General features: G+C 41.3%; 1 protein-coding gene across 12 annotated transcripts in view; it reads left to right on the top strand.

Moving 5' to 3' along the window:
• The window catches only part of NFIA (nuclear factor I A), a 254,322-nt gene that overhangs the window by 134,888 nt on the left and 104,506 nt on the right, over positions 1–14,928 (top strand). For 11 of the 12 annotated variants that reach the window (XM_076340076.1, XM_076340074.1, XM_076340075.1 and 8 more), the window contains exon 3: positions 1,926–1,991. The exons of the other annotated variant lie outside the window; for it this stretch is intronic. In XM_076340076.1, coding sequence (XP_076196191.1) covers positions 1,926–1,991 — 66 coding nt within the window. The remainder of the gene's footprint in view (positions 1–1,925; positions 1,992–14,928) is intronic. 12 annotated transcript variants of the gene reach the window in all.

Here is a 14,928-nt window from a genome sequence, read left to right as displayed (position 1 = left end):
GCCTGCCCTGTAAAATGAAATCCATTGAATGTTGACTTTGAACTAAATATTTTACATTCCTAATATTTTACCTTTGTTTCTACCTTTGCGGTATCGGAAACATTAAACTTCTTGCCAAAATCTAGTGTCCAGAATATAACAGCACTGTGCATACTACCCGGTAGTCTATCTGCTGTCACTGATTTGAGCTTGAGTTAAAGATAACTCAGAAGGTCAATATTTAAAACAAAATTGCAGAAGTGAGAATAATTTTTTTCACTGAGCTTCACTGGCGAAATTATTAAAAATAATAAATACAAGAGAGAAGAAATGGGTTCTGGACACACTGGGAAACAGATCACTTTTTAGGAGAATTTCATTGATTTTAAATAGAAGTATCAGGACTGAAGCTTTCTTTGCTAAATATTCTGAATGTTTATATTCTGAAATTTATCAAAATTTGTTTTGTGAGCACTTTTTTTTACTTGTAGTTTTTAATTTATACGAGATTGTCCTCTAAGCTACTGAATGATACCTAATGCATACAGTCAGCAGGTAAAAAAAATTTGAATATTTAAAATAGGCATTTTCTTTATAGTGCTCTGCGGTAATTAAAATCTTCATTTGCTTAAAAGCAAGGAACCTTTTTAAAGCAATAAATTAGCATTGCTTGACCCAAGGTCACTAGTAGTACTGCTTCTTCCAGCGCTATTAATACCTCAAAGAAAAAGAAGGGGTGGTGTTATCACTCTGTTGCAATAGAAGTAAGATTTTCAATTTAATCACAGTTAAGTGTCATGACCTTTTGATCTTGCATTGACTTCTCACTGAAATGTGGTCAAATTTCAGACAGCTAATTCTAAACTCTGCAAAGTCAAGGTGAAGTCAGAAAATAGGTTTGCCACGATTGGGGGTGTTTTTGATGCAGTAGCAAGTGGTTTCATTTCCTAAGTTTTGTTTCACAGCAAAAACTTTTTTAATGGGAACAATAAATTACAGAACAATTTCTGAGGGGGGAAAAAAAAAAAGAAATCTTTTTCTATTTGTATTAATTGCAAAAACAGTAATTTGAGGGATTTTTTGTAAAATATTTTTCCACACAGGTAAAGGGACCTTTTTCCCAATTCATAGTGATAGAAATAATTAAGAAGGAAAATACTATTTGACTAAAGCTTCTACTAGGAATAATTTTTGAACCAAAGAGCAATCATCTTCACATAAAGTAGAGTTAATAATGAGTAAAAAATGCAAAACACTCATATTTACACATATCCTTTTATAGGTCATTTTATTATTTTAAGCAAATAAATTGTGTTCGTTGGAGAGCGTTAGCTGGGAGTTTGTAGGACCCATTATTTGCACAAGTTCTAAAGCAGTTCATCCAGTATCTGGCCTCATTTATACCACTGCAAATCAGGGACAACGCCGTACATTTCAGTGATTTTGTAGTACTGTAACCACTGCAAAAGTATGACAAAAATCAGCTCTTCTATCAGTTTTGCAGATTTTGTTCCAGAAATGTGTAGACAACAATCTCCATGACTTTGTAGTGTTGCTTAGTTACCTTTATATGCCTGCTTGAAAATATGTTTTGAGACTTTACTATGTGTTGGATTAAGGCTCTGGTTTGTATACAACTTAGAGGCGGCATTATAAAAAACATGTAGGAGAGTAGTTTAAATATGCCTTCTCTAAAAAGAAGGATTCTCAAAGCTTAATTTATGCTAACGCACACACCAAGCACTCTGTGTAGTGCCGTAAACAAGATTCCCTTTTTTTTTTCCTAGCAAAAATATTACCTAGGCACGGGACTTTTGCATTATCATGTCCTAGTGCAACACTCCTGTCCTTAGTTTGTACTCTCAGCCTTTTGAGGAAGTCTGGCGCCTCTGATCTATTTTCCACAGCAGACCCTGTAATTTTTGGCTGTATTTTATGTTTTTCAGATTCAAGTCAATCTGAAAGTCCCAGCCAGCCAAGTGAAGCTGATATTAAGGACCAGCCAGAAAATGGTAAGTTCTTACCTGCTGCTCCTGCTTTGGGATATTAAAACAGCCCATATTTATAAAGATTTTTTTCCTATGTCTAATATAAAAAGATTAATCAGAATAATTGACATGGGATAGCTACAGATAGGTTGTGTACTTTCCTCATAGTTAAAGTGCTCCTGTTTCACTAATCTAAGGTAGCATTTGTTTCTCCAGTCCTGGAGTGAGTAATTTTTTCCCTTTAAAAATAGTTTTAATTAGGGAGATGCCATTAAAGAGCCTGCTGTATGCAACCCTTATCCTTATTCCTCCGTAGCAAAGGCTTTCAATCCCTGGGCCGTGAGTCATGACCCCCTAGGGGTGTGTGCTTCACCGCTTTCATTTTTATCTATGTGCTTTTAACTTCATTTTGTTTATTGATGCTCTCACATGACACACTGAAGTACCTAACTTTCGGTATGTGGCCAGCCATCATTTTAGAGTGCAGGATCTCAGAGAGTCCCACGAAACAAAATGGTTGCTTTGAAATATGTTTCTGCAGACCCATTCTCTACTGCAAATTCTCCTAAACAAAACTGAGCAGCAACGCTCCCAAACATTGCAGTTTCAGGGCAGGACTGTGCACCTATAAACATACCAGCTGCTCAGGCAGGTACCCACTGCAGGGCTGATACAGGTGCTACCGGCGTTGTCTGTATTTTTTTATTGGTGCGCTTTAAAGGTTGTAGATACTACGGGTAAGCAGGGCAGGGAGGCTCAACTAGAGCCTGTTGCTCCTTCTTTGTATGTTCGCTATACCATTGTTTCAGGTGGCAGCGGCTTGAGCTTATTTGGAAGTAGCAGCAGGACTGTGACTTTTGGGAACACTAATATTCTTTGAACTGGGACCGTTTTAAAGTAGAAGCAATAGCTTCTTCTGAACCAATGGCTTGCTTTGTAAAGCAGCCCCCAAAAAAAAATCATTCAATAATAGTAATTTCTATAGGGACTGTATGTGAAAAGATAAGTATGTGTGTAAGGGAACAGCTTCTCTTCCTTTTTATGTTTAAGTAAGGCAGACCTCAACAATTTTTGTTGGCCCATCGGCAACTGAGTTTTGTTTTACTACTTATATTTAGGACTTAGAAATAATGTCTCCCAAAGTGAAAGTGATTATTATTAATAGTTTTTCTTGATTTTTTTTATCCATAACCAGATTTTTTTTATAAGACCTAAATGTAGATGGGGGATCCACTGTACTGGGGTCTACTGTGGATACACGGAAAAGAATATGTGTGAAGGGTTTTTGTCTCTAAAACCTGTCACCATTTTGGGATATGTAAATCCATCTCATGTAGAAATATTGTATCTGTAATAATACAACTGTGATTGCCCTTTCACAGAGCAACTAACTGCTTTCGCCTCAAATCCCTGCAGCTGTATAAGTGTTCAGTGTGTGTTTTGGGGACTTTATTAGCCACCGAACAAGCTGCAAGTGGGAGTGAGGTTGAAGGGCTGCATTCACATCCGGGCTGCGTTTGGATCAGGGTTTAAACGGCAGATAGAATTAAAGGAAGAAGAAGAGGTTTAGGTACATAAAAACTTTAAAATACCAGCATATATCATAAGACATAGAACATAGGGCTCATTGGGCTGGTAAGATTTTGGCTTTTAGGGTTCCTGTATTTTCCTCCCATTGAAATATGAAAGTTTTCATATTTTGATAGATTTTGTGCTGCTCATCTCTAAACATACCATCTTAAAACATTTCTGTTTTTTCTGAAAGACAGTGCCTAATTTTCCTTATCAATCCTGTTCACAGAAATTCTAATTTGTAGCCAAAGGATTCCAAGGTTAAGAGAAGAACTGACTAAACTGTGATTTTTGTTCTGCCAATTCTGCTATTTTTTTTGTGGTGAATATGTTGCCCATGTTTATTAAATCATATTTTAATTTAGAATGTATTAGGCACCAAGCGTGTTATTATTTCGTGTTTAGATAATATTCTTTCGCAGCTATTAAACCATAATTCTTACCCTGCAGTTTCTTAGTCTTAAGGAAGCCTGTTACTCAACAACGCCCTGAAAAGCAGCAATGTCAGTGTTTAATAATGTAAAATGTGTAAGAGCCTAGTGAAATGAAATATCTGTGATTTGGAGCCTGAGTCTTCCTTGTAAAACAAGCTTTTAGTGAATTCTTGGAACTTCACTGGTGACCTGCAAAAGGTACTTTTTTTTTAATAAACAGGAAAAGGATTTTGCTTTTTCTCAGTTTTACTAAAGGGTATTTTTCCCCACCACAGCAGAAGCCTCCTAACTGATTACGCACCTTTTGCAGTGCCTGTGTGGGAGATTTTCTTTACAAATGCATCTAATGCAGTCTGTTAGCCCTAAAGGGGTTGCTCCCCCTGGGCAGACGCTGAGCTCATTCTCAGCACACACAGCCCCAGCTTGCAGTGTACCCAGTGTGTAGATCAACACAGATCTGCAGCTCTTATCTACTGAACGTGAGGATGAAAGCAAAACTGCAGGCTTTAGAAAATGAAAAACTGCACGCACAGAAACGGACACAATAAATCATATTAACTGCGTTGTTCTACACTTGCTGTAGACCCACTTCCACAGGGCCTGATCCAAATCCCTCGGGAGTCAATGGGAGTCTTGTAATTGATTTTACTGAGAGTGGGAATGAGCCCACACAGAGAGGAATTTTTTTTTAAATAAAAGAAAAATAGTATTGTGAATAATCTTATTCCCACTGACACTAACAGCAGAATGACCAGATTGAGGGCAGATTCGGAATCATTTTGCATGTGTTTCTGGAAGGCACAAAGAAGTATATCGATTAAGTACTACCTTTTACATGCATGCATTCCTTCATTTTAAAAAAATAAATCCTTAAAGGCCTTGTGAGGGTTATACAGCCTCTCTACTTGCCTGTTAATATCCTTTCTGTTCCACTCCATAAATTCTAGAGCTATTTATTATACACATATATTTTGCATACCTTGAGTAATGTAGGTTCAAAAGGGTCAACTATACAGCCCTGAAAAAGAAGGCCTCCTACTACAGATTTTAATTTATCATTTTAAATTGTATGTGTTCTTTTGGAAAGCCTGTATGGCTAACCTTCATTAAAGTGAAGTTCATGGGAAAAAAAGTTTTTCTTTTTTAGAGCCACTCCTTTTTTCTAGTGGGCTTTACAGTTGCATTTTCTGGAGCAGAATCATCACAGAGAAGATGGTGACATCTTCTGCTCTCAGTGGTGGCTTTAACACCAACTCTAGCCTTTTCTTCAGCCTTCGTTAAGCCAGAATAGTTTTCAGGCAGTCACTTACCCGATCACTACTGCAAAAATTTACAGAAATATTAAGCATTTTTTTTTTTTTAGAGAGAGAGAGATCCAGCATGATGGTCATGAAAAGCAAACATGCAGGCAAGACAGGGCTCATTCGTGCATGCATGGTCCAAGGTCCAGATGTCTTGTCCTGGAACCGGGGGTAAAGCTAACACATAACCGAATGGTGTGCACGGTGCTGCTGTCTCTCAGGTCCATTAGCATGGGAAGGAGCTTCTTGGGGACAGGAAGAAAACCCAAAATTTGTCTGTTTGTCATGTGGGTGAGGAAATTTGCAGGAGGGATTATGAAAGAGGCCAGCAACTTCATTTGAAAGGCAGGAGCATGTTCCAATGTCCTGATATTTTGCTCAAATGAGTTTTTTTCCTGACCAGCTGGGTGGAACACCAGTGTGGAAAATTCCCCACTTTTGTAGTTGCCTAATGGTATGTAAAGGCTTCATTTCAGTTGGCACCGCAAAGTGATTTTGCAATTCACCCAATCAAAAAAAAAGGTTATTGATTTTAAAAGCTTGTTAAATGTACTGGTTTGGTGTTGTATTTTATAAACAAACTAGTTTTCAGTGAACTGAGGATGACAAAATGGCTAGTCTGATGTAGTGAAGTGACTGCATGCCTGGGGATCAGGAACAACTGAATTCCCAGCTCAGCACTGCTGTGGACTCTCTCTAGGGCTTTTATTCTCTCTTTCAGTCATGGAAACGGCTATCAGATAGATTTTCTTTTTGTAAGTAGGATTATTTTAAACTTTTGTAGGAAAACTTTTCAGTCTCTTTGTCTGCAAAGTGGGGATATTTGTTATTCTAGCTTTCAGAGATTCACAGAATATTAAAAGTCAAATCCTGCTCTGCTCCAGCAGGAGTTTAACTCTGGAGAAAGGCAAGGAGGGTGTAGCACAAACTCGTTAATAATTGTGGTACAGCGCTGTGTTACTGCTGTCAGTAAATGGATGTCAGACATCCACCAGCCGATGTTTGTGTTTGATGTGGTAGTACTGGCGAATTAATAACTGCAGCGTAAAGGTACACACGAAGTATACTGTGTAAAGCAGAAGAATGCTCTGTCATTTTCTACAGACAACTGATGTCTCTCGAGCATGTAGTATTGTGATTTGATAACTCAAAGTTGGTAGCACACCACTTTAATTGTGGATTAGCAAATTCTTTTTAAAGAAGTTGGTAAATTCTCCCATTTCAAGTGAGCAAGACAGCACTCATTATTACAGCTGATTACAAATGTGTGCCAAATTCATTGCTCAAACAATTTCTGTAGAGGGAGAGGCATTTATCTAAAAAATAAAAATGTTTAATGCCCAAACCAAATGCTTTTTAGTTTTAATGTGTTCTTGCTGCTTTGAGCTGCAAGTACCTTAACAGCACTGCAGGAAATGAAAGGCACATTGTTCTTTGTAACATTAAAAAAAAAAAGAAAAAAAAAACAGTGATGTACCGTAACTCACAGAACTCGTTTTTCAACCCTGCAGTAATTACACTGGACTTGTAAATATCATCTGTGAATTCTTTGCTTAAGTAGGGCTGGACTTGAGTATTAAACCTTAAAAAAATGTTTAAGTATATGCTTACTTTTCCATGCCTAAAAACATAAAGGAAGAAATTCTGGTCCTCAGGCTGTGGGGGAAAGAGAAGGCAATAGTGGGAACATATGCAAAGAAAAGTTTCCTTTTCTTCTTCTCTAGGCAAGGGTGGTCATGGCAGGCATAATACAGCTTTGGCTGCAAGGAAGGAGGGGATTATGTGCGATCTGGTAAAATGCAAAAGCAGCTTGTGGAAAGACCTCTCTGCCTTAACTAACAGGCTGCAGAGTCCAGCCCCTTTTTGTGTGCTTTCTTTCTGGTCCCAAAACCTGGCATTCTTGTTTCATGCAGTGGGATAGCTTCAGCCAGTGGAAGTGGTGCCCGACTGGCTCGAGGGTTAGGCACTCTTCTTGGATGCAGAGTTCACTGTTCAAACCCTCCTCTCAAGCTGAGATGGGCAGAAAACATAACTGTTCTTTGTGGTTGTCCCCACCACTCAACTACACTGTAAGTTAAATGGTAGCTGAGAGACCTCCAAATCCTTCGACAGACAAATTTTTAACTAGTAAAAACATACTGCCTTCTGAGGCTATCCCTTCTTCTCAGGCCATACCTAACCTCCCATCTCCTCTACTTCAGGTGGAGTCCGACTGAACTTGATGCCAACCAGCTTTACACTTACTCACCAAGGAGGTGCTGCAAGTGCAGCAGGACTTGAGGTGTCTGGAGGGTCAGCTGTCCTTGGATAGGCCCCTTAATTCCCACCTGAGGAGTGTGTCCTCTGAACACACAATGCTGAAACTGGTACTGTTAGAAAGTACATCGTCTCAGATGACTAACATTCCCAAAACACCTCATTTGCAGCAGATAACCAAGCCTTGGAGAGAAAGTTTTCTATCAGTTACAGTTGCAAACAGGGCAATACAGTAATGGCAGCTTTTATTAGCGTTCTTGTTCATGGGATCATTTGCATCAGAATCTTATAAATGCAAGAAGACTCTCCTCTCTTGTTTACAGAGCAACACTGAGGAGTTATCACAGCCTGAGGGACTAATCTAAAATTAACTTTGCTTCAGAAAAAGCTTTAAAAAAAAAGCCCTTAGCATTTTCAATAAGGAATCTCATAGCTGGTGCTGAAGTCGAAGCTCCCGGTGATGTCAGCTTGTTTGCACCTTTGTAACTTGCCAGGACCAAATTCTGAACGGATTTGCACCCTTAGAGATCCCGTTGTCTGCCGGGAACAGCAATGGGGAACTTTGTCCAGGTTTGAAAGCTATGTCCGAGCAGGGAAACCTTGGTGGGGCTGGTCTCTTCTGCCTTCCTGTGGGTTGGACAGAATCGGCTGTTGACTCTAACAGACCCATCAGCTGACAACGGTCTGATGAGGTCCAACCTGTGTTTCATCACCCCTTGAGAGAGAGTGCATGTAGGCAGTTCCGAGAGCCAGCATTTCCCAAGGAAACAAAAGCAGATATGTCTGGTTATAAATTTAACTTACGTGTGATTTAGTCTTGCATTTTTTTCATCTTATTTCATTACAGATAGATTCCAACAAGAACTAGAAATACAGTATTTTAATCATAATAGTCTAGAACTGAAACTTTGCAACATCCAGCTGTATTTCCCAGCCAGTTTCATGACTGTCATGAAGAAGCATCTGAATAATTAGGAAAGAAAACACCATTTTTCCCTATATTACCATATTTTCATTGAGATTCATACTCAAGTCAAATGATTTTGTGGTCCAGATTGTGAGGCACAGTTATACCATTTCCAGGATTTAGCGGGTCCTTTGCTAGGCTCAGGATTTAGCCTGCTTATCAGTAGCTGGCACTCTCTTGAGGGGACCCTGTGATGGCAACAGCGAAGGGTGTTGACTGTGAATCGGGCGAGATATGTGGTCGTCAATCAGGGTCAGTTCTGCAGCCTCTGCTGGGGCTGAGTGGAGAGCCTTTCTCATCAGTGACCTGCAGTGTTTGAGACTTGAGGATTGACAGAGGACTTCAGTTTTCACTGCTGCTAACCATTAACCTTCACAAGCAAAGCATTCCCACAAAAAATTCATCCAAGGCGAGTACGACAGGAAATATTCAAAGCATGAAATGAATGCTTATAGCATGACAAAGCAATGCTTGAAAGACATGAAACGTTCATTACCCTTGGAGTGGCTGAATGCTGCAAAGGAAAGGAGAAATAAAAATGTGGCTAGAGTATATATTTTTATTTCTACATATGTGTGTACAGGAAAAAGTCAATGAACCTTTCCAGTGGATAAGGTGCATAAATACAGCTGCGATTATTCTAAGTCATTTCAAAATATATTTTTATTCTGTTGCTCTGTTCCATTCTTTCAGCGTATATTTATCCACAAGATAACAGCAAGGGCCATCTAGAGGGCAGCTTGGAAATGGGCTGGCCAGGAGCCCCCTCCTAAGAAGCTCCCGTGCCTCTGCGGGGCGAGTTTCCCTCCCTTGCTCTGCAGGGCCAAGGCTTTTCTTTGCCACACAGCAGTGCCAGGTTGCTGCTGGGTGCAGGCAGCCACAGCAGGGCTCTGCCCCTGTGCCGGCCCCTTCTACCCACATCCCACCTTTACATATTGAGAGGTGCCTTGGTGCTAACTTCAGCCAGTCCTCCTGGGGTCCTGGGAAGGGCGGCTGGAGCTGTGAGCAATCTTCCAATTTTCACTGCAACCGTTTTTTTTTTTTGTATGTCTTCTTGAGAGACTTGCTGTTTAATTAACAGCTGAGAGTTGTGTTGTGTCAGAGTAATTGCTACCGCCTGAGTGGACCACGGGCTGAAGGGTGCTTTTGAATACCATGCTTGCCCACCAAGAAGCTGGGCACTTAGGGAAAGAAGTTTATTTGTGGTGTGGGCATCGTTTTAATTTTCTGTCCAGTAGAGAGGGGAGTTTATTAGTGGGAAGAGAACATGATGCCAAGGCCTAACTTGCAAAACAAAATCCCAAACCTATCTATTTGTCTTTCGATGTAAGAATTTCCTAGTGCCTGTAATGTAAGACAAAGGGAAAATTTTACTTGCAGGAAAATTGCCTTCCACAATAACCAAGAAAAAAAAACACAAACGCCTGCACCAGAGCAGCATGATCCAAAATGTGAACTTTTTACGCCTCCCCAACCTTCTAGGTTAGGCTTCCAACCAAGTGATCTTTTATTATCAACATGATATACCCTTGACATAATTTGGCGCAGTAAAGCTTCTTCTGCTGAACTCGTGATTTCATTTACTAGATCTGATGAAAGTTCTGTGAACCACAGTAAAATGTGATAATTAGTAGTTTAATTCTTTTAGGGTGTGCGTATTAATTGAAAAGGCTTGAACTATAAATATAGGGCCTGTGGATAAAAGCACACTCTGAAATCAGTCGCTTATCCGAAGTATTCATTACTTCACATCTATTTAGGTAGTGTCTCTTTGCAGCAGTGCCAGTCGGCTGTTGAAGTGAGTGGGAGCCCTCCACTCAGAGATCGCAACAGCAAAATCCAGCCTGACTTGCCGCTGCTCTCATGCAATTAGAAGCACTCCCTGGCCAAAATTTTGCCCTCTGTGGTCAAACCACTGGAAGTTAAAAATGTGTGCCGGGAGCTGTGCTCTGCAGATGAGCTGGTGAAGCGCTGGCTCTCTCGCTGTGCAAGCTGCAGGAGACAGAAGGGGCTGAAGGCGGCATTTACTGGCCAGCCGCAGCGTCCTCCTCTCCCGCTCGAGGTGGAGGCGGTGGCAGTGCGTTGGCGGGTGGCAGACTGCCCGTCTCCGGCAGCCGAGGGGGAACATCTTTCTGCTGCTCAACAAGTCCACCCAGAGCATCAGAGGCCCCCCATGATTCGAGTCCCAGCCAGCCTGGCACTTTATGACAAACCATATTTTTCCTCCTACTTACACACTTATCCTTCACCGTATTTGGGACCATCAGCACCTAAACCTCTGCCGCTTCAGCCAGAGCTAGGTTCATTCAGCCGTGAATGTCAGAGTGTAGCACGGGGCCGCCGCCGAGAGCTATGATAAGGGATCGTGCTTTCTCGTTCGTGCTCATGTGTTCTTTTGTTCCGACTTCCTGACCAACGCAGGAGGTATTCTGTTGACTCTAGGCCTTTCCAAATATATATATACTATGAAAATGTATGTCGTTATTTCACACCTTCCTCTGGTTTCCGTGTGTGGTGTAATGCCTGGATGAATCATACCTGGTTTTAGAGGTGCAAGGTGATTTTCATTCAAATGGATTCCAACCTTCATACTCATATTTGGTTTGCACACTCAGAAAAAATGTATATATCTGCGTATACTGCAGATTCATGGGTTAATCAGGTGCTTTCCAAGTAGCCTTAATTTTGTAAATCTGAAGTTGTGTACACAAGCAAAGAGGTGCACATGAAGAGCAATGCACAGCTCCTGAAAGCTGTATGCTGGACTGTTGCTGTTGTCAAGGGAGGGCACTTTGGTGAGACCAGGCTCCCAGAAAAAGCCTCATTACTTCTATAGCTAATCAGATACTATTTTTTAATTGCAGATACTACTTTTTAATTGCAAAATTTGCTAGATAGGAAATGGAAAGAAAGTTTACAGTGACTCTCACAGAGCTGCAAGAATAAAATCCCCTCCGAAGCCTGGCCGTAGTGTGACTGAAATGGAAAAATACCAGATCCATTTCTTGGAAAGTGAGAAGGAGACTTTTATTTGCAATGGTTCACAAATATTTTCCCAGGAGCAACGTAGCGAGCGTGGCGAAAGGGGGCTGGAGGAAGGTGAGGCAAGCAAGCCACGCTTGTAAACATACTCCTTTAACTCTGCTATTGTTATCTTGCACACAAAGAGCACCGCAAGTTGTTTACAGCAGTTCATGTTACTCATTTCTGCTCCTTTTTCTCCTGTCAGTGCCGTATCTTCAGTTATACAACTTTTTTTCTGGGTTGTGATAGTGTCCGGATAGATTTTGGCGGTGGGGTGTAGAAAGGTGCCAGTTGATTAAATGTGCTGCTTACTATGTGCATTTCGTGTCTGCTGTCTTAACATTTTTTTGTTAACCACTGTTGCAACTGAAGAAAATGCTGAAGTTTGACAGTTGGGAGTTACTGCCGAGTATGTGCTGTAAACTATATCATCCCTCTGCCTTCTCCCTTTCTCCCCCTCCTGCTGAAACCAAATGATTTATAAAATGCCTTCACATTCTTGAGTGAGTTCACACTATCACCTCCAGGCACTGCACTGAGGAGTCTTAGGAGTGGATGGGAAGCACCGATCTGATAGCTGGTATTTTTCTCTGAAGGGGGAAAAAAAAAAAAGGGCAAAAAAGGGCTGATTAAATTTAAAGGAGAAAAGTTTTCTGCTGTGCCCCAGAGTAAATTGGTAGTCAGTGAAGCACTTTCTAGTAAACAAGAGATGTACGTGGTTATAGTGGGTTTTTATTATTACCCACTGCCATTGTTTTCCATTTTCATAAGATTCAATTAATGTAATCACTTTAGAGTGTCTCTAATCATTACCTCCCACCCTCCCTCACTCATACTTGAAGCAAGGGGATCCGCTGCAAGCCACACTCTGGGATGAGGAGCCAGCACCTCACTCCTGTCACTGGCAAAAGGAGACACAAGAAGAAGATAGGGCTGCTACAGAGGATCTGAATATTTTTCTTCTCTCACTCTGGCCTTTGCAGAACGCATGGCCAGCACCCCAAACCCTGGCTGCAGTGTGCCCTCCCATGGGTTCGCTGCCATGTCACCCCCCCAGCAGTCATCCCCCTGCCCCAGCCTGCTGCAGCGCTTGGTGACAGAGGCAGAGGTGGTGCTTTGGTGGTGCAGTGTCTCACTAGGTGAGCCAGGGTACGGGCCGGCAGTTTCCTACTACCCTTTAGCCAGTCACAAGGATGTCAACACCATCTTTTAGACTGCGGTGGGCCAAAGCCTTTGCTGGCATTGCTTCTCCCAAGATCGTAAGGGAGGAATACTTCTTATGTAGCTTGTAACACTCGCTCACAGAGAATCTAGACCTCTGTCTCTGTTATTTTTCTACTTTTATTCCTTACTCTTAAAATCGTGCCTGTAACAGAAGGCTCTTTGATAGCTGCATCCCCATCTGAAAACCTGCTGGTGTTTGGGGGGTGTCCCCACCTGACCAGCTTTGCAGTGCAGACTACCTGCAATTTTCCCACATGTTATACCTCAAAGTCCTTAAAAATCAGGGAATTCGCTTTCAGGAAGTTTCCAATAGCAGAATGCAGAGAGCTAGCCATGTACCCCATGCCGTACAGAAGGGAGCCAATTTTATCGTACAGCAGAGCATGCCATAGCTTGAGCTGCAGGAGGAAGGGAAGAGGTGAGAAGGAGGAGAGGATGGACAGCAGCTAGATGGACTGAGATAGCTGTGGTTTTGAGGCAGGAGGGGAACCCCACAGATTTTTGTGAGGGAAGGCTTAGAGCAGTGGTATGGTAGTGGCCCACAGCTCAATTTAAAGCACTAATAAAAGGGGCTGGAAAGGATATGACAACCGGAGCAAACAGCTGAAGAATAAGGCAGCCCAGTATTAGTGAATCCAGATTTCTGTCTGTCATGACCGTGAAGGATGCATTTGCAGTAGGACTGGGAGCCGTCCACTGTTAGAAGGAAAGAGAAGATCATCCTGTGTACAATATAAACGTAAGTTGTTATTACTACTATTGCTATGTCAGCTGTAAACTGTTCCCACGAGAACAGAGATGCAACATCATTGAAAAAGAATGTCTTGCTGTGAAATGGGCAGCAGAAACACTGTGGCATTATCTGCCAGGTAATGAATTTACCTTGGTGACAGATCATTATTCCCTCCTTCAAATGAACGAGATGAAGGACAGAAACACAAGGATAATGCAGCAGTACTTATATTTTACAGTCTTCTGAATTAAAAAAAAAAAAAGTAGCCAGATATAAATGTAAGGATAGAGAAGCATGCCATGTCAAGAGAGATTTCCTGTGGCAAGATAGGGGGAGGAGAGCAAATTTTCTTTCAGGTCTATGCTAACATGGTATATGGACTTCTAAGGCTTGGATTTCATCCCACCTAACATTAGGCATTAAAATGAGGCACCAGCTATGAACTTAAAATCCTCACTCTCCCTCTATAATCAGTGGCGATACTGGGGTCTTCTGGGAATTCATCTCTCTGTTGAACCTCAGGGAGGTTTAAAACTGAGATGTTGCAGGTTAATGCTGTAATTGCTCTGGACCTGAGATTCTACTGCTCGAGGAAGTCACCCACCCCTCTCCTGCTCATCCTGAAAAGCCAGAGTAGACAAAGAAAGAGTTTGCTGCAAGAACGAAGGTGGATCTAGCAGGGCACGTTGACTTGGTTGAATGATTTCATCAGGGTAGAAGAGCGGACAGTGTATCTACTGCCCACGTGTACTTTCTTCCCTTTCTGTTTTTCTGTTGACTTCTACAAAATGGGAGTTTCTTAGATAAATTATCTTTTTAAAGAAGTGTTTATGTGCTCTGTGGAATGTTTATGTGTCTAGGGATGGGCATACTGGCAGCAAGAACTTCCTCCTCAACTCTTCCAGTGAAGTTTTGTTCTAAACTGCCCAAATGAAGCCATTATTCAAAAGTAAAAATGTTCTGTTCCATTTCTTGTTTTCATTCTTTTATGCATCTGGGGACTAAACTGCTGTGAAAAAGAGCCCATTCTCACAGGATGTCTTGCCTAATTTTGCAGACAAGAGAGGTTCAGCTATTCCAATTACGATGAGATAAGAATCTGAAATGTTGGGATCACATCCATCCTGAGTTGAACTCTGAATCTTCCAAAATCCATCCATCATTATTTTTTCCTTTATTTCTGTATTTCAGTAATGCAGGCAAAGAAGGAACAGAGAAGAAATGGATGTTTATGCATTATAAAGCATAACAGATAGGTTTCCTTTTTACCTGAGTTGCTTTAGTTTAATGTAAAGGTCCCTGTGAGTGGAATGCCTTTTCCATTTTCATTCTTCCTGTCTGCTCGACTGCCGCTACTCAGCAAAAGGTCTGCCTTTCATGTGAAGTCAGTCATGGTACAAAGTCTCATAGTTTACATGCAGAGTACTGTTAGAACAAGCCTGATGGCTGT

This window comes from Aptenodytes patagonicus, chromosome 5, assembly GCF_965638725.1.
Source record: "Aptenodytes patagonicus chromosome 5, bAptPat1.pri.cur, whole genome shotgun sequence".
NCBI lineage: Eukaryota > Metazoa > Chordata > Aves > Sphenisciformes > Spheniscidae > Aptenodytes > Aptenodytes patagonicus.
This window is presented reverse-complemented; position numbering and strand designations above follow the sequence as displayed.